At 44.5% G+C, this 19163-nt stretch overlaps 1 protein-coding gene and 1 non-coding gene across 2 annotated transcripts in view; one reads left to right on the top strand and one right to left on the bottom strand.

Moving 5' to 3' along the window:
• The window catches only part of VPS13D (vacuolar protein sorting 13 homolog D), a 279559-nt gene that overhangs the window by 163638 nt on the left and 96758 nt on the right, over window positions 1-19163 (bottom strand). The window contains exons 33-39 of the mRNA XM_049775406.1: window positions 18035-18190; window positions 16160-16364; window positions 15317-15391; window positions 11156-11362; window positions 8828-8917; window positions 4531-4671; window positions 611-733 (exon numbers count right to left, since the gene is read on the bottom strand). Coding sequence (XP_049631363.1) covers window positions 611-733; window positions 4531-4671; window positions 8828-8917; window positions 11156-11362; window positions 15317-15391; window positions 16160-16364; window positions 18035-18190 — 997 coding nt within the window. The remainder of the gene's footprint in view (window positions 1-610; window positions 734-4530; window positions 4672-8827; window positions 8918-11155; window positions 11363-15316; window positions 15392-16159; window positions 16365-18034; window positions 18191-19163) is intronic.
• On the top strand, window positions 13826-13932 carry LOC126013007 (U6 spliceosomal RNA). The gene has a single exon (XR_007497345.1). It is a non-coding gene; the product is annotated as a U6 spliceosomal RNA (small nuclear RNA).

The following is a 19163-nucleotide window of genomic DNA, read 5'->3' as shown; positions in this document are numbered from 1 at the left end:
AGTTGGCCATCACAATCTCCAACTGAGGAAATCGGAGCTCCATGGCAAAGCATTGAATAAGGAAAGAAAATATAATTAACAGGAAACAAAGCAGCTCCTCTTTCTTCAAGAGGTTAGGCATGCAAGTCTTTTATATTTTGTGAACAATACAGGGCTCCATTTGAACAACTTTTTTCCACATGGGATCCTGCCTGAACCCCTTTCAAGAATATACCAAATCCTCTATCTTTTGATTTAGAATGGCTGAGAAGATGTTTTGAACTTTCGATCGATTGGAAAAATCAGTGTTTTGCCAAGTAAAACACAAAATGACCGATGATGGATCTGGATGCATTTTCAGGTGTACCAGAATTTAGAAACCGTCTACTGCAAAGCTTCGCTCTCCCACAGAGGTGGAACTGAGCTCATATTAAAAGTTCAGTAGTTTGTGCCAGAAAAATGTCTCTTGCAAAGATTAAAACAGAACTACAGAAGAAAGCTTGAATATAGGGGGCTCCCCTTCCCCCCCCCCCAAAAAAAATAATGACTCTGGTTGGAGTTCTCAATGAAACAGGGCTCCGTAAGTTGGGTAACTGTGATTTATTCAGACATGTGTAGAGGAAAATCTTACTTTGGCCAAAGCATGGAGGATCCACCGATGAGCCCATCCAATCTTCTGATGTGGCCGATTCGATTTCCTGGTCCTGTTGACAGTAATCTGCCATCCACGACTCCTTGGTACTTATGTATTGGTCTAAAGAGAATTAATTCCCCAAAGGAATTATTAAGAACAGAAGGAGAAAAGATTGAGGGCTCGAGTCAAATAACTTCAATTCAGCAAAACAAGCTTTTATTGGAGGCCTCACCAGAGGCGAGGCACTGTGCTAGATTCTGAGAAAGTTTATCCCCTGGAGAACCCCCTCCTCCACTGGAAGAAATTACTGTTAACAAAACAACCATCGCCACAAAACTACACCCCCATGTGAAAGGAACTAAAACAAAGATATAAATAAAATTCAACTGGAGCGCAGCTGGGGAGATTTGTTCTGCTCTGGAAGAAGAGGCGCGCACACATGGACACGCACCAGGGCCTGCACAAAGGTGGGCGTCTGGGCGGCCTAAGCTGCAAGAGGCAAGATGGGGGGGGGGGGGGTCACAGTGAGGAAAAGAGAACAACCGTGCAAAGGCGTTAAGAAACAAAAGCACAGGGCACACTGAAGACTCGGGGTAGGGAATGGCAAAGAAACCTGGAAACGATAGGTTCAAGGAGGCTAAAACCCAGCAGACAGTTCGCCTGACTTGGCCAGGGGCTACTTCTGGCTGGGTGCGCAGAGGTGACTCAGAGCTCAGGGGACCGTGCAGTGACAGGGGATCACACCCAGGCCTCGATGGAAAGGTGGGCCATGGCCCAAAAGCCTGCACAACAGTCCTCTGAGATATCTCCGGGCCAGGAGTTCCCTCTCTGGAGAGGAAAACTGAAATTCTAGGACCACACCTGAAAAGACCTTTAGTACTGATTACGATGTAATGCTTTTAAAACAAGGGAATTGCACTTCCACTACTGACTATTTGAATGAGATTTAAATACGAAAAGCTGACAGCAATGTTTCTGGTGTCAGGAATAAACAATTTAAAGTTTAAAAGAGGGGCCTGAGAGATAGCATGGAGGTAAGGCATTTGCCTGCATGCAGAAGGAAGGTGGTTCAAATCCCGGCATCCCATATAGTCCCCTGAGCCTGCCAGGAGTGATTTCTGAGCGTGGGACCAGGAATAACCCCTGAGTGCTGCCAGGTGTGACCCAAAAACCAAAAAAATAAAAAGGAAAGTTTAAAAGGAGTGTGCGCAAAAGGGTGGAAAGGAATCAAGAGGTAAAGCTTTTGGTCACAAAGTGAAGAAAATATGATCAGTAACATGGTACTGCAAACTTCAGAGTTGCTAAAAAAAAAAAAAAAAACCTATAACAAGAATTACTGTTGGGTTCATTCATATACTGCTAGGTTCATTCATATACATGTACTCAAAAATCAGAGCAACAACTGAAACTAAAAGACAACAAATATAATTCAAATTGATAAATTTGCAAAACCCTCCTTTACCACTGATAAGAATGTCCTATGGAAGGTAATTTTAAATAGACACATGCCCATACAAATATAAGTAAAATTCTCTGAAGTTATTTAACCTTCCAAGTGAGCTCATTATAAAGAAACAGTGCAAGAATATAAATAGCCGGGCCCGGAGAGATAGCACGGTGGTGTTTGCCTTGCAAGCAGCCAATCCAGGACCAAAGGTGGTTGGTTTGAATCCCGGTGTCCCATATGGTTCCCCGTGCCTGCCAGGAGCTATTTCTGAGCAGAGAGCCAGGAGTAACCCCTGAGCAACGCCGGGTGTGGCCCCAAAACCTAAATAAATAAATAAATAAATAAATAAATAAATAAATAAATAAATAAATAAATAAATAAATAAATAAATAAATAAATGAATGAAAGAATATAAATAGCCAATAGGAATAATCAGGGCCAGTAAGATAGTTCCCAGGACTGGAGTACAAGTTTTACACACACAGGCCTTGATCTCTGCATTACTTGGTTGTCTGAGCTCCCCCAGAAAAGACCCCCAAGCACTGGAGGTACAGCCCCCAAACAAACAAAAAATAAAGACTTAAGCAAACAAATAAAAGTCAAGGGAAATCCTTCCACTGTAACTTTACCTTGTCCTCTTTCTTTGCATCATTGTTCACATAATTAAAAATGAAACAAAACAAAAAAAAAAAAACATAAAAAAAGTCAATGGAAAAAGTGATTTACTATTACAAAGGTGATATTAAGGAGGGAATGAGGAAGGAACGAAGGAAAGAGGGAGGGAGGGAGGGAGGGAGGGAGGGAGGAAGGGAGGGAGGGAGGGAGGGAGGGAGGGAGGGAGGGAGGGAGGGAGGAAGGAAGGAAGGAAGGAAGGAAGGAAGGAAGGAAGGAAGGAAGGAAGGAAGGAAGGAAGGAAGGAAGGAAGGAAGGAAGGAAGGAAGGAAGGAAGGAAGGAAGGAAGGAAGGAAGGAAGGAAAGGAGAGACAGAAGGAGGGTAAAAGAAAGGGAAAGGGAGAAAGGAATGGCAAGAAGGGAGGGAAGGAGTGAAAGAAAAATCTGAAACAGTGAAGCAGTAGTCTAAAATTTTTGAGATGAACAAACTATGGTCTTCATTTTACTCTGACATAGAAAAAGGAAATGAACAGTCTCTGAGTCTCACTCTAACACATACTGAAGAACATTCCAGATGTGCAATAGAGACAACTTCAGTATTAACAAAAATCAGATTTGGAAGATCAAGAATTCAGTTGGTTTAAGTTTTCATAGTCAAAGTAGTGCAACCTGATTGTACAATCACAATATTCTCTTTTAGTGACATAAATAAAGCATATCTGGCTGTGACATAGAGTATCAAATCTGGGAATGTCCATTTCAATGTCAGAAAAACTTTCAAAGCACAGGCCATTACCTTGGTGACCTCCAAACCTAGTGAGTCTCAGATTTAGGTCAACATGAAACTATGAAAAACAGCACAGACAAGTTATCCCAATATAACAACATGGCAAGATTAATCATCCAAGAATTCTTCTGTGGGAGCCAGAGAGAGGGCACAGTAGGTAGGGCACTAGCCTGGCATGCAGCTGACTGAGGTTCAATCCATGACTATTTCTTTTTTTTTGTTTTTGTTTTTTGGGCCATACCCGGCGTTGCTCAGGGGTTACCACTGGCTGTCTGCTCAGAAATAGCTCCAGGCAGGCACAGGGGACCATATGGGACACCGGGATTCAAACCAACCACCTTTGGTCCTGGATCGGCTGCTTGCAAGGCAAACGCCACTGTGCTATCTCTCCGGGCCCCAATCCATGACTATTTCACATAGTCCCTGAGCTCACCAGGAGTGATCCCTGGGTGCAGAGCCACAAGTGACCCCTGAGCACCACTGAGTATGATTCAAAAACCAAACCAAACCAAACAAAAAAGAATTCTTCTGTGAACTGCCTGCAAGAAGGGCATCTAAAGTAAAGGATTTTTACTAAGCCCTCCGAAAAATTCAAGCTCATAAGGACAACTAAGGTCCCCCAAGTAGTTGAGGTTCTTGCTTGATTACCTGGGAAAGCAACTTGGACAAAATGGATGGAGAAGATGGGGGCTCAAGAGCTTCAGGAAAGCAGCCTCAATGAAGCTCCATCAATATCCATCAATATCTCAGCAAGTGACTAACTCAGACAGTCCCCCGAAGGAGTCTTGGGCTCTGCAGGGTGAGGGACAGGGCCAGACTTTGGGGTCTCACCTGGTGGGTGTGGTGGTCAGGGTAGCAAACCACAGGCTCAGGGGACCATATGGGATGCTGTGTATCGAACATGAGTCCATCCTGGGTTGGCTGCGTGCAAGGCAAATTCCTTCCCACTGTGCTATCTCTCTGGCCCTTTTTCACTTTCTTTTTTTTTTTTTTTTTTTTTTTTTTTTTAACAGCATTAACAATCTTCTAGAGCAGGGATTTTGAACTGAAAGGTACCAATCTCCTACTCACCGATCAGGACAGACGTGATATTGATATCCAAGCGGAACTTGGCCTTGGCTTCCAGCTTCAGCCGAGGGGGGTGGAGACGACTGGCTGATTGTTGCTGCCAAGACACCGAACAGGGCCATGGCTCAATAAATGGTTCCCAGCCTAAAAAGAACACAGGAAATCAGACATCTGTTCAGCAGATATCAAGGGTTCATGGGGAAACACTTTTCACAAATGCAGAGACCAAGTCAAGCTAAAAAACTTGTATTTCCAATTTCATTTCACAATGCAAGCACAAAAACCTTAGTTCCAGGGTCACCTCCAGGCGCCCGGGCTTTCCAAAAAAATCTGAGCACAGAAGCAGCTATGCACCCCCATGTGGTCACCCAAAGTGGGGGAGAGTAGGGCAGGGAGTGCCAGAGTCCGTTTCCACTCCAGGGCAGGAAAGCTCTGTTTTCAATCCACATTAAAAGGAGTCTCGATGAGAAAAGTAGTAACAGTGACTGCAAGAACTATTCAATCTGCTTCTCCTGCTTGGCTCAAGAAGCCCTAAGTTGGCCAACTAGGCCCACTAGGCAATTTATTCTCTCACATCATGAAAAGCAGACCTATAGGATCTAAGCATGTACGTATGACTCAAAACTTGAAATGATGCAGGCATGTGTTTCCTGGGGACACAATGCTTGAGCACACATGGACAAATCTTCCCTCCTGAGGTGTGGACTTTTCCAATTTCTTGTTGAGTTGGGTACTGGGTCTCTCTCTACCTTTGGAGAAGCCTGCACTCTCTTGAACACACTACTCATCTCTCTCTCTCTCTCTCTCTCTCTCTCTCTCTCTCTCTCTCTCTCTCTCTCTCTCTCTCTCTCCTCTCTCTCTCTCTCTCTCCCCCCCTCTCCTCTCTCTCTCCCCCCCTCCTCTCTTGCTTTCTTTTTTTTTTTTTTTTTTTGGTTTTTGGGCCACACCCGGTAACGCTCAGGGGTTACTCCTGGCTATGCGCTCAGAAGTCGCTCCTGGCTTGGGGGACCATATGGGACGCCGGGGGATCGAACCGCGGTCCGTCTCCTAGGCTAGCGCAGGTAAGGCAGGCACCTTACCTCCAGCGCCACCGCCCGGCCCCCCTCTCTTGCTTTCTAGCTCACATGCTCTCCCTTCCCTATCCTCAGTACCTCAAAAACAAACCTGTTTTTACTTCAAAAAATAAATTAATTGGGGGGCAAGTGGTAAGGCGTCTGCCTTGGGCGCGCTAATCTAGGACGGACCACGGTTCGATCCCCCCGAGTCCCATAGGGTCTCCCAAGCTAGGAGCGATTTATGAGCACATAGCCAGGAGTAACCCCTGAGCGTCACCGGGTGTGGCCCAAAAACCAAAAAATAAATTAATTAATTTAAAATAAATAAATTGGGGCCGGAGTGATAGCACAGAGGTAAGGCGTTTGCTTGCACGTGGCCAATACAGGACAGATGCCAGTTCAAATCCCAGCATCCCATATGGTTCCCCAAGCCTGTCAGGAGCAACTTCTAAGCGCAGAATTAGGAATACCCCTTAGCGCCGCCACGTGTGACCCAAAAACCAATAATAATAATAATAATAATAATAATAATAATAATAATAATAATGATGATGATGAATTAAATGAGTACAAATTCTGCTTTAAAAAGAAACCAAAAATTATCATTTCTTTTGAAGTCCCTGTTTGGAGGGTGCTGCCTCCCACCCCCACCCCTGCTTCTCATCAACCCTCTCCCTTGCAAACTCTTGGTAACTGATAACATGAACTTTAATCACTTCCTGGCTCTTTGTGATTTTACTGCACAGGCAAACATTTCTTAAGCACATATTGATTAGTTTGTCCTGCTGGGAATCTGTACATCAATAGAATCCCACAGTCAGGATCATTTTGCAAGTTTCTATTTTTGTTCAACAACTCTTTGAGATGCTCTCATATCGCAGCTATGGAGCTATGGGACATTTGTTTTCACTGCCGAATTGCAACCCACTAATGAATATATTATGATGTCTTTATCCAATTCACTACTGAGAGGTTTTATGCTATTAGGAAAAAGAGTAATGTAAGCAGGCTTGTACTTGCTTCTTAGAGAGAGAGGAGAGAGGGGAGAGGAGAGAGAGAGAGAAAGAGAAAGAGAAAGAGAAAGAGAGAGAGAGAGAGAGAGAGGGAGAGAGAGAGAGAGAGAGAGAGAGAGAGAGAGAGAGAGAGAGACTCCTCAGGGTTTAATCAAGAAAGCATAGCTCTAGATGATGAGGGCATTTAGACTCAACTTGACAAATTAATGTTAATTATTTTTTCAAAGTGGTTGTACCAACTTAGAATTATAATAGCAGGAACTAATGATATTTAGTAATGCCGCATTTAATGTCTAACAGTGTGCTGCATGAAAAATAAAGTGGAGGAGAAACTGTGATTTTTAAAATTTTAACTTGTCTTTTGGATTTCGGTTTTGAATTTCGGTCTTTGGGCCACATCTGGCAGTGTTCAGGGGTAACTCCGGGCTTTGCACTTGAGAATCACTCTAGTAGTACTTGGGGAGCCTGTGGACTGACAGGAATCAAACCTAGGTCAGGGGCTTGCAAGGGAGACACCCTACCAGCTATACTATCTCTTTGGGCCCCCTCAAAAATTCAACTTCTCAAGGCCAGTTAATTTTTAACCATTTTCTAAATATACCAGATCAGTCACAAATCCGATAACTTCATACACAACACTTGCTTTTCTTTTTTTTTTTTTTTTTGGGGGGGGGGTTTGGGCCACACCCGGCGGTGCTCAGGGGTTACTCCTGGCTGTCTGCTCAGAAACAGCTCCTGGCAGGCACGGGGGACCATACGGGACACCGGGATTCGAACCAACCACCTTAGGTCCTGGATCGGCTGCTTGCAAGGCAAACGCCGCTGTGCTATCTCCCCAGGCCCACAACACTTGCTTTTCAAGCCCACACACATATCCTCCTATTTCTCTCCCCTCACATCTTTCTAAGTGAGTTTCTTTCAACGAGCGATACCCATCAAGCCCAGAATGCAATAGAAAGTAAAAAATGTGTCACTCTGCACATTATCTGGTGTGCTCATGGCTGTGACCAGCAGCCATATTCACTCAGGGAAAACAAAAGCTTCTCAGAAAAACGTTTACCAGATGCCACACCGGGGTTTCTCTCAACTAGCAAGGCTTGTGCCCTTATCCTAGGGTGAAATATTATGAAGCATTAGGAAGTGTAACCTTTAAATGAATCCAGAATAGAGAGAAAGATTAACTAGCATATACAATGAGAAGTGGCATACACTCTGGAACATTCTGGAATTATCAGCCACAGCAAAAGAGAGGCTTTTCTACTGAAAGCAAAGAGAATGAGTGGCTCTGACCTAAGCACTGACTGCTCTGTATCTACCAAGAAGAGCCAGGGTTCTGGAACGACCATCTACTGGGGCCCAGTCCTTACCTTTGTCTTTCCAGTGGAAGGAAAGAAACCAGAAACCCCTTTGCAACGTATGCACAATAGCTTACAGGGTCCAACTGTGATTTTGCTTAAGGATGTTGGTAAGGCCGGTTGCACACTCCCAGGCCTTGGGACTATTGGGATGAAACAAGTCTAGCAGGAAATGAGGCAGACTGACATGTAAAATGTTTGTGGGCATTTGATATGCATAACTCTCCCCCGAAATGTAGCTACTTCGTTATCCTTTACTATTAAGCAATTTCATGCTCGGGCATGAGCCAAACTCCGAGATCAAAAATAATTAACTATAAAAAAATTCTTGTTTTCTGTTTTTGAGGGGATGGGGAATGGATGTTTTTGAGTCACACCCAGCAGTGCTCATGGATTTTTCCTGGCTCTGTGCTAAGGAATCATACAAACGCCCTATCTGTTGTGCTATCTCTTAGGCCCCTAAACTTTTGTGTTAAGTCACAACATAGCAGATAAGTTTTTTCAAAAATTGAAATTTCCGGACCAGAAAGACAGCACAGCGGTAATGCATTTGTTTGCCTTGTACGAGACTGATCCAGGACGGATGGTGGTTCGAATCCCGGCATCCCATATGGTTCCCTGTGCCTGTCAAGAGCAATTTCTGAGGGCAGAGCCAGGAAACCCCTGAGCACCACCGGGTGGGATACAAAAAGCAAACAAACAAAAAAGAAAGAAAGAAATACCTATATCATGCTGTGCTGATGCAATGGCTCGGTTTTAATCTTTTCATGTCATTCCTCAATCCCCTTTCCCTCATGTAAAAGTTACATAGAGAAAGGATGCAGCAAACACATAAATCAATTTTTTCAATCCTATGACAATGTCTGCTTATACCAACCTGACAGAGCACGGTTATAATAATCTCCTGAGAGGGTGAAGTGGGCGTAGCCTTCAGGACGAGTCCTCACGCGCTGAAGGAAATTCAGGCCTGCAATGACAGCAAATCTTACTGCTGAAGTGAGGACTTTCTTTTACAGACAAATGACATTAAAGATACATGAGTTGGAGCTAAAGAGCTGTCAGTTTCATCGAAAAGCACACACCTAACTGCCATTTTCTTCTTGACACTTTTTTTGCATAAACTATGATTTTTTTTTTGAAAACTCAATACTAAAATATTTGTCACTATTACTGTGTTTTGATAAAAAAAAAAACCCTTAGGTTGTGCCCTTAGGTTTGCTTTTTTTGGGCCACACTGGGTGATGCTCAGGGGTTACTTGGGGGACCATATGGGACACCGGGGGATGAAACCACAGTCTGTCCTAGGTCAGCCGCATGCAAGACAAACACCTTACCACTGCGCCACCGCTGAGGCCCCAGTGCCTAAATATTTTTTTAAGTAAAAAATAAATTAAAAAAAGGTTGGGCCTAAGCAAATGTCTCCTTTTGCTTGTCCGCAATCCCAGACCTAAACATACCAAGGTCTACATGAGGCCCCTACAAACATAAAAAAGAGTCCTACATGAAAATCTGAGAAGAAGGCAGCTTGATAAATAGTCATACCCAAACAAAGACCAGCTTAACAATGTAGGGTTTACCACAAAGAGCAAACTATTGGGGCCAGAGAGATAGTATGGTGGGTAGGGCATTTGCCTTGCACACAACTGATCCCAACACACAGCCAAAAAAAAAAAAAAAGAAAAAGAAAAAGGCACTTGTGAGGTATAAGTGGTGCTACTTGTCACCAGAATGTTGTGTAGTACCCAGAGGATAGTGAAAAGGAAACACTACAACATTTGCAAGGTCCCATAAAAGCCCAGAACTGAACTTTCTGGAAGGAAGGAAATATTAAAAGACAAGATTAATCAGGGCACAGCAGTAGGGTAAATGTCCTGCTTGCAGCCAATTCAGGACGAATAGTGGTTCGAATCCCAGTATTCCATATAGAACCCCGAGCCTGCCAGAAGTAACCCCTGAGCGTCACCGGGTATGGCCCCAAAATAAAAAAAAAAAAAAAAGACAAGATTAAAACAACAAAAAAATTCTTTAAAAAAAAAAAAGCAGGAAAAATTAATTTACCCTCTTCAGGGGTCTCCTCTAACCAGGCTTGCAATGAATGAATTTAGGGTCAAGAATATTTACCCCGCCCCCCCAATAAAGAATATTTATCCCGGGGCCGGAGAGATAGCATGAAGATAGGGCATTTGCCATGCATGCAGAAGGACTGTGGTTCGAATCTCGGCATCCCATATGGTCCTCTGAGCCTGCCAGGAGTGATTTCTGAGCATAGAGCCAGGAGTGACTCCTGAGCGCTGCTGTATATGACCCAAAAACCAAAAACCAAACAAACAAAAAAAGATTATTTACCCCACAGAGCTGGAGGAATCATACAGCAGGGAGGGTTCTTGCCATGCAAACAGGTGACCTGGGTTTGCTCTCTGGCATACCATATGATCCCAAGTCAGGGAGTGACCCTTGGGTGCGGAGCCAGGTGTAAGTCTTAAGCATGGCTGGGTGTGATTCAAAAGCAAAATAAAAAAGTCACTGGAGCTGGGAGAGTACTCAGAGGGCTAGAGCAGATGCCTTGAATGCTGGAGGCTCTGATTTGATTCTCCACACTTCATGCCCCTGAGGTTAAAGGAAAGACCTTCGTCTTAGCCCCCTTTCTCCTGAGGGAGGACTGAGAAGCTTACCACGACAAATCAGTTGTTTTTTTTTTTTTTTTTTCCAAAAGCTAAAGAAGGTAGAAAAACTATTTTCCTTTTGGGCCACACCTAGTGCCGCTCAGGGTTACTCCTGGCTATGCGCTCAGAAATCGCTCCTGGCTTGGCGGACCACATGGGACGCCCGGGGATAGAACCGCAAGCCGTCCTAGGCTAGCGCGGACAAGGCAGATGCCTTACTGCTTGTGCCACCGCTCCAGCCCCAGAAAAACTATTTTCTGAGTTTATTTTGCAAATGCCTTTAACAACCAAACATACTACATTTTGTACTACCAACCAAGCAAAGTGGTGAGAAGGACAATTATTCAATTATTTAGCTAACACTGTCAACTGAAATGTCACCACTCAGAAGGTCTATTGTCCCTGGGTCATACCTGCTGAAGATGACACATGGCAAGTTAATATTGCTTTAAAATACCCACTGTGAAAAATTTGAGGGAAAACCTGACCTGTGAGTATGGAGAAAAGAGGAAAAGGACAACAGGGAGACAGGCAGCACTCACGGGAGAAGGTGAGCTCGGCCAGAGGCACGTCGCAGTCCATGCAGTCGTCGATGAAGCAGAGGCACACGCTCTCGGCTCGGACCTCCACTCCCGAGATCAGTTGCGCCGGCAGCGACCCAGGACTCTCTCTGTTTGGAGCCACTCGGGCTGGCGATTTCCGTGGTTCAGCATTCTTAAACAGCCAGCTGGCTGCCTTCTTCAGCTGGCCTGGAAGACAAGAAAAGGGGATCAGTGCAACCCACTCCTACCATGGCTACTTGCACAACCCAAAGGGAATGGGAAAATAATGTTCAAAGGGGACTACTAGACACCTCAGAAGAGCCTGGACTCCGGATGCGATTCTGAGACTTCAGAAAGAAATGGGTTTCGTACAATCAACAAGGGCCACTTTGTTGTTCCCCCTTCTGCATGAGTTTAACTTTCCATTATCTGTGCCTCCCAAGGGAATAAACATCACCCCTCAGCCACAGTCCCAGCTAAGGGAGCACTGGGGGGTGGGGGAGAAGAAAATCCAATTCCAAGGGGTCATTGGTTTGACAGACAGGCTTTCTGATGGGCTGCTCTGAATTAGCAAACAACTTGTTGGTACATTTTTCGTCTTTTCAACCCATCACCGATTTCCAAAAGAGAGAAATGAGCATCTCAGTTGTCCTATCAACTGTTAAGGAACAGCCCCTGGAACACCTCACACAGCTCACTATAGTAAAGGAGGGAAAAGGAACGGGGACCTAGGCAGAATCCCGAAGGCAGGACAGCAATAGTGGAAGTAGTGATAGGCACAGACTCTGGCCATGGTGGCCTGGCCTATGGCCATGGCACTTATACGATGTTGTGTCTTTAGCAAGTTACTTGCTCTCTCAGTTCCCTACAGACCAATTAGAGGACTGACAAGAAGAGGAAACATTTGGGTTCATACATAGACTCTGAGTAGAGCTTGGCATGAGCAAAGGCTCTCTGCACATTACCTGTCAATACCATCTCTGTACATGTAGAGCTATGCCCTGCTCACTAAAGAAATTAAAGCTGATAAAAGTCCAGATGACTCTTAACCAAAAATACTGTATGGGAGCCATACCTACCAGAGTATGGGTGCCCACCAAGTGCTATGGTTTCTAGGGGCAATGAGGGTGAAACCTAGCAGTGCCAATACAGGGAAAGAACTCAGGGTCTCACACTTATGACATATGTGCTCAACTACTTGAGCCAACTCCTAGTTTCTTTAAAAATCTTTAACGAGGGAAGATGATATGGGAGGTAGGACAAAAACGGAGGAGTAGGGAAAACAAACCGGTGACGGGAATCCCCGGATTTTATGTAAATATGTACCTAAAATATTATTCTCAACAATATGTAAGCCACTATGATCAAAATAAAAATTATGTTAATGTAAAAAAAAAAGAAAATACGTTAAATAACATTAAAGTGTTTTATTTTCAAGTCCAAAAAAAAAAATCTTTAACGAGGGCCCGGAGAGATAGCACAGTGGCGTTTGCCTTACAAGCAGCCGATCCAGGACCAAAGGTGGTTGGTTCGAATCCCGGTGTCCCATATGGTCCCCCCTGCCTGCCAGGAGCTATTTCTGAGCAGACAGCCAGGAGTAACCCCTGAGCACTGCCGGGTATGGCAAAAAACCAAAACCAAAAAAAAAAAAATCTTTAACGAGGGGCCGGAGAGATAGCACGAAGGTAGAGCATTTGCCTTTCGTGCAGAAGATTGGTGGTTTGAATTCCATATGGTCCCCTGAGCTTGCTAGGAGTGATTTCTGAGCATAGAGCCGGGAGTAACTCCTAAGCGCTGCTGGGTGTGACCCAAAAACAAAAACAAAAAAATCTTTAACGAGGGAATGGAGCGATAGCACAGGAAAGAGGGCATTTGTCTTTCATATGGCCAACCTAGGTTTGAGCTTTGGCATCTGATATGGTTCCCAAAGTCTGTTAGGAGTAATTTCTGAGCACAGAGCCAGTAGTAACCCCTGAGCGCTATTGGGTATGACCGATAAACCAAGAAAAAATTAAAAATAAAAAAATTAAAGATTGTTAATATGTCTATGTGTCTTTGAATATTTAAAAAGAGAAAAAAAGAAAAAAGAAAGAGAAAGAAAATGTAAACACTAAGGGTCATGAAGTTAATTAGACCAAATAGTAATAATAACTAGGCAAAAATAAAATTAGGAACATAATGTAAGAGTAGCAAGGCCTACCTTCAGTGTTTTCAGAAAAAAAGAAAACAGTTCATGCTTATACTGATGTGGTGAAACCAGCATTTTCATACCTACTGGGTCAAGGAGAACATGCTACAATCTTTTTTTTAGGAAAGTATTTGTCATTCAAGAAAAGAACGACAAAAAGTTATGCCCTGTGATCTATGATTTACAATACTAAGTCTACCAAGGAAATACGTAAAAAACAAATGAACGAAAGTTTATACCAAAAATATTTTACACAAATTATGCAGGATGGGGCCAGAGCAATAGTACCATGGGGAGGGCACTCGTTTTGCACATGGCCAATCTAGGTTCAATCCCTGGCATCCCATATAGTTCCCTGAACACCACCAGGAGTAATTCCTGAGTGCAGAACCAAGAGAAGCCTCTGAGCATCATTGTGTGCGGCCAAAAGATAAAAAAAAAAAAAAAAAAAAAAAAAATTAAAATTAAAAAGGTAAGATACTGTGCTCGCTTCAGCAGCACATATACTAAAACTGGAATGATACAGAGAAGATAAGCATGGCCCCTGTGCAAGGATGACACGAAAATTCATGAAGCGTTCCATATTTTAAAAATAAAAAAGGCAAGATACTGAAAGAATGAACTAAGGTTTAAATTGTGTCCTCTGAGTAAATGACAAATATTAATTACAAACCATTTCACTGGAAAGAGATACTTACTGCTATGTATACTACAAGAGAGCAACTGTAACTCAATAAAGCTGTATAGTAAAACCTATAGAGCTGGATTTGCAGCCCAACCTTTGGATTTACAAACATTTAAGAGCAGACATACATAATGTGCGTGTGTGTGTGTGTGTGTGTGTGTGTGTGTGTGTGTGTGTGTGTGTGTGTGTATGTGTGTATTACTCAGAGAAACAGAACTTACAATCAAATATCAAGACCAAGAAAATATATTAATAAACCTTTAACGGGATGGGGATGGCTGAAATGCTGGGTAGGGAAGAAGTGGCTGGGATGTTGGACTCCCAGGCAAGAGATCGAGGGCCCTCTTTGCAATTCATGATCTAGTGGACCATCAGCTCAGAGCAAGGCTCCAAGGATGCAATGCTGCTCTGGTCCTGCAGTGCAGGTCACCTAGGACACCCCACCTAGGTCACCTAGGACACCTGTGGGGATCCCAAGGTTACACTGAGTATTACATAGAAGCCTCCAGGACTGCACCTGGAGATACTCAGGAGACTCGGGTCTGGCCCATGCCAGGTATGACCTGCATCCAGGTCCTGGCTTTTTTGAGAGAAAGAGAACAGAGAAAGCCATGGACACGCATCTACAGCAGAATGAGAATGACTTTAAGCCCATCAACCACTTGTCACCAGTTAGGAACGCCACTGACCCCTCTGAGCTGTTCCCTCACAGGGGGACATGGTGATTCCTACATTCAAGTACCAGAAGACTTAAAATGAACAACAGGCCTAAGGGCCCTCAAGCAGTGACCAGGACCCAAGCACTGCCACTACCACTATGATTGGCCAATAGATTTGACCGCCTGCTACGGCAGGCTCTGGGCACAGAGAAGCAGCAAGGGTAGTGTGTCCCCTTTGCTCATTGACACACGAGCACACAGAGGCTAGAGCCTGCCCCATCACGGGTATTAGGAGAGAAGCCAGAGCCCCACAGGGCACCACAGCCCAGAGGCCTGAATGGCACAAACTGCTGTGCGTGGCTCCCGGTCGAAGATTCCAGACCCCACAGAAGACCACAAGGAGTCTCTTAGTCAGTGCAGATCTTCATTTAGAATCTCAACCCAGGATAGGCGGGGGCATAACACAAGATTAGGGACCAACCAGGAGGGCCGGGGCCCAGGAAACAATGCCAAGGAGGGTCAGAAAAAGTTTGAGAAACAATGGCTCGAAGTCACTGGGGAGTAGTGAGGAGCCAGCAGGAAAGAAACAAATAAAAACAACACATAATGCAGCCCCTGTTTCTAATTACCTTGGCACACTAAGAGGGCTTTTCGACAGTCTTCCAAGCTGAATCCCAGCTCCTGCAGTCTTGCCAGTTGTAACTCTGAGGGGGTAACACATATACATTTTGTTAAGTACTTTATGACATTGAATCCAGAGGCTGAAAGACAAAATTCAGAAAACTTCATTTCTCTAGCCAAAATGTGATTCCTGAGGCTGGAGAGAGAACAATCAAACCCAGTCTCTGCTTTGCTTGTCGCTGACCTGGTTTCAATCCCCAGCATCCTATATGGTTCCCCCAAGCACCACCAGGAGTGATCCTTGAATGTACGCAGATCCAGGAATAACCCCTGAACATCACCAGGAGTGGCCCCAAAACAAAACAATCATCAACAAAAGTTGATTCCTGGGGTCCAGAGATATAACACAGCAGTAGGGCATTTGCCTTGCATGCAGCTTAGCCAGGACGGACATGGGTTCGATCCCTGGCATCCCATATAGTCCCCCGAGCCTGCCAGGAGCAATTTCTGAGAGCAAAGCTAGGAGTAACCCCTGAGCGCTGCTGAGTCTGACCCAAAACTCCCCTCCCCCCAAAAAAAAACATAACAAAAGTTGATTCCTAATAGAAGACTTATGCTGGGGCCAGAAATCAAGAACTTCAGTGCTAGGCACGCACTTCAGCTCTTTGAGCTCTCTCACCAGCCCTTGTTTTAAAATTTAAATTTAAGAAACCTAATCTGGGTTAGGACTTATAGTTGTACCTAGTGACATGCAATTATACTCCACACTCCAACTATGGAGGAAATAACAACCTGAAAACAAAGGGACCATACCAGGAGGACAGAGCAAGGGTCAGAAGCCAGGTACCTACCCAAAACAGGATCCAAGTTGTGTCTTGTTCCTCCTTCCTCTGCCACTCGAGACACACCGGGAAGGTAACTGCTCCCTGAGGTGGCTTCCGGGGCCACTGGGTCAGGCACTGCAGCACTAGCTTGCTCTGGGATGGATTTAGCGATGGCAAGAAACAGTTGAACATCATTGTAGGAGAGTCTGATATCCAAGGCTTGTAACTGAATCTAACAAAATGTAAAAGGCCTTTGAAAAGTCACGTTCACAATCGAAGAGCATCACCCCTTCCTTCATCTTCACAGATCTGACTCCTAAATGGAGCGCCAGGATCCAACAGGCATGACTCTATGCTGCCCATAAAGATGCGAAACATCCTGAAATTTAGCACTAAGAACCATGATGTTGGATGCCTAAGCTTCAAGGTCTTGAATTTTAAAAACAGCACCAAATTAAAAGAAAAAAAAATTTATCCAAGACGAACTCAACGACAATAGAATCAAGAGACCTAAATTTTAACAACCTAAACTTAAGGGGGCCTGTTATACTGGCAGGCCAGGGGGCCAAGGGTGGTGGGATAGGATGCATTCAGGATCCATTGGTGGAGAGAGGTTGACACTCTTGGTGGGAAGGGTTATGACTCACTGTATGTCTAAAATTCAACTATGAAGGACTCTGTAAATCATAATTGTTTCAATAAGATAAAATTTAAAAAAATACATTATTACTCTAGAAAAATAGAGTGGCCGATAGTCTAATGGGGTGACTTATACCCAGTCACTCAAAGAAAGCGGAAGAGTGGAGGATGCCTGTGGGGAGACAGGACTGTCCAGCAGCATAATGCATTACACCATGGGAGAAACTCTGTCTAATCCATTCCAAGTGGCTCCAACAAACTGGCCATGTAACATAGCCCATCTTTATCCAAGAGCAGCCTCAGCTGAGTCAATTCCACAGTTCAGCAGGTCCCATGGGCGTCAGAGATCAGCAGTATCACAACAGCAGTAAATTGATTTACCTCAAGGGCAGATGCCCTGATCCAACCACCTCCACTTCAAAATGGCACTACATGGACAACTGGACATCTGTTTACTTTTAAAAAAAAAAAAATCTAGGGGACAGAGCAATAGCACAGCGTTAGGGCGTTTGCCTTGCACGCGGCTGACCCAGGAAGGACCACGGTTCGATCCCCCAGCGTCCCATATGGTCCCCCGAGGCAGGAGTGATTTCTGAGTGCAGAGCCAGGAGTAACCCCTGAGTGTCACTGGGTGTGGCCCCAAAACAAACAAAAAAATGTAATTTAACTAAAAATCAAAAAAGCTTTTCACTTTTGGTCTCCTGAAGTGAAAATGAATTAATCATCCTGTTCTACACCGAAGAATTTTTAAATGATTTTTTGATTGGATGGGATGGGGGCACTGCAGAGACTCAAACCCAAAGCTAGGCAAGGGATACACTGCTATGGAGCTCCAACTCTACAGACCCAAACCCCAAATTTCTTTAGCCTTTCTCTGCTGCCTTCTCTCCCCTTCTCCTCCTCTTCACTCCTTGCTACCCTCCAGCTCGGGTATCTAGTGAGCCATTCTCGCCTGCGATCTCACGCCTGCCAACCCATCTGTACCCCTGCCGTAGCTGCTTCCTAATGTGAATGTTCGTCCGATGCTGACATCCTATCAACCTGCCCCGAGACTCACAGTCAATATTCCCACCTATGCTCAGTTCTGCCTTCTGGAAACTTCGCTAGAACTTCAAGATTATTATAAACAACTAAAAGGTCTTGGATCCTTCACAAGAATGGAAGTACTTCTGGGACAGAGAATATGTCACTTTATTTTCTATTTGTCAATGTGACTAAAAAGTCGCTGAGGGAATGTGGATGCACAAGTTTTGTCACCGTTACCTCTAGTATAGGTGGGAAATCTTCACTGTTGAACGCATCCATCAATCCCGAACTGCTCTGGTAGGAAGAATTTCCTACCAGCTCCACCTGAATCTGCACCGGGTCAACTATGGAAAGAGCCGTGTCCTGTTCATTCCCGAGTCGGCATGAAAACACCTGGAGAAGGAAATGCAGCGTGGCCACAATTAATGTCTGATTTAGGACGAGATGAACCATTAGAAACACAAGAGATGAGCCTGGGAGCAACCCACCCGCCTTATCTCACTAGGCCCACGGCAACCACCAAAATAAATCTCATAAAGAATAAGGCTGAGGGGCTGGAGCAATAGCACAATGGGTAGGGCATTTGCCTTGCATGCTGCCGACCCAGGAGTGACCTGGATTTGATCCCCAGCATCCTATATGGTCCCTGAGACACCAGGAGCAATTATTTTTTTCTTGATTTTGGGCCACACCCGGTGACACTCAGGGGTTACTCCTTGTTCTGCGCTCAGAAATCGCTCCTGTCTTGGGGGTACTATATGGGATGCTGAGGGATCAAATCGCAGTCTGTCCTGGGTCAGTAGTGTGTAAGGCAAATGCCCTACCGCTAAACCATGGCTCCTCCTCAATTCTGTGTGATTTAATGGGGTTTTATTGTTGGGGTGGTTTTATGTTTTTTTTTTTTTTTTTTTTTTTTTGCTTGTTTGTTTTTGGGTCACAACCGGTGGTGCTCAGAAATTACTCCTGGCTCTGAGCTCAGAAATCGCTCCTGGCAGGTTCCAGGGACCATATGGGATATTGGGATTCGAACCACCATCTATCCAGAATTGGCTGCATGCAAGGCAAACGTCCTACTGCTATGCTATCTCTCCTAAGTGATTTAGTAATTACTTCCACAACCAAAACGTGTTAACTATGGAAGGAGCTGAGAGCTAGTATATAATTCTACTATATATACACTGTATATGTTTGAAATGTTAAAAACAAACCAGTGCATTTATGGGAGAGAAAAGAGAGGGAAGATTCTAGAAGGAAGTTACTTTGTAAGATCAAGTAGGCCACAGGAGAGAGAAATTCCTTACTTCTGTCCTATTCTTCCTCACTTTTCCTACCACTACTGAAACACGTAGGCGCCAAGTGCCTTTGC

This window comes from Suncus etruscus, chromosome 6 (assembly GCF_024139225.1).
Source record: "Suncus etruscus isolate mSunEtr1 chromosome 6, mSunEtr1.pri.cur, whole genome shotgun sequence".
NCBI classification, from domain to species: Eukaryota; Metazoa; Chordata; class Mammalia; order Eulipotyphla; family Soricidae; genus Suncus; species Suncus etruscus.
This window is presented reverse-complemented; position numbering and strand designations above follow the sequence as displayed.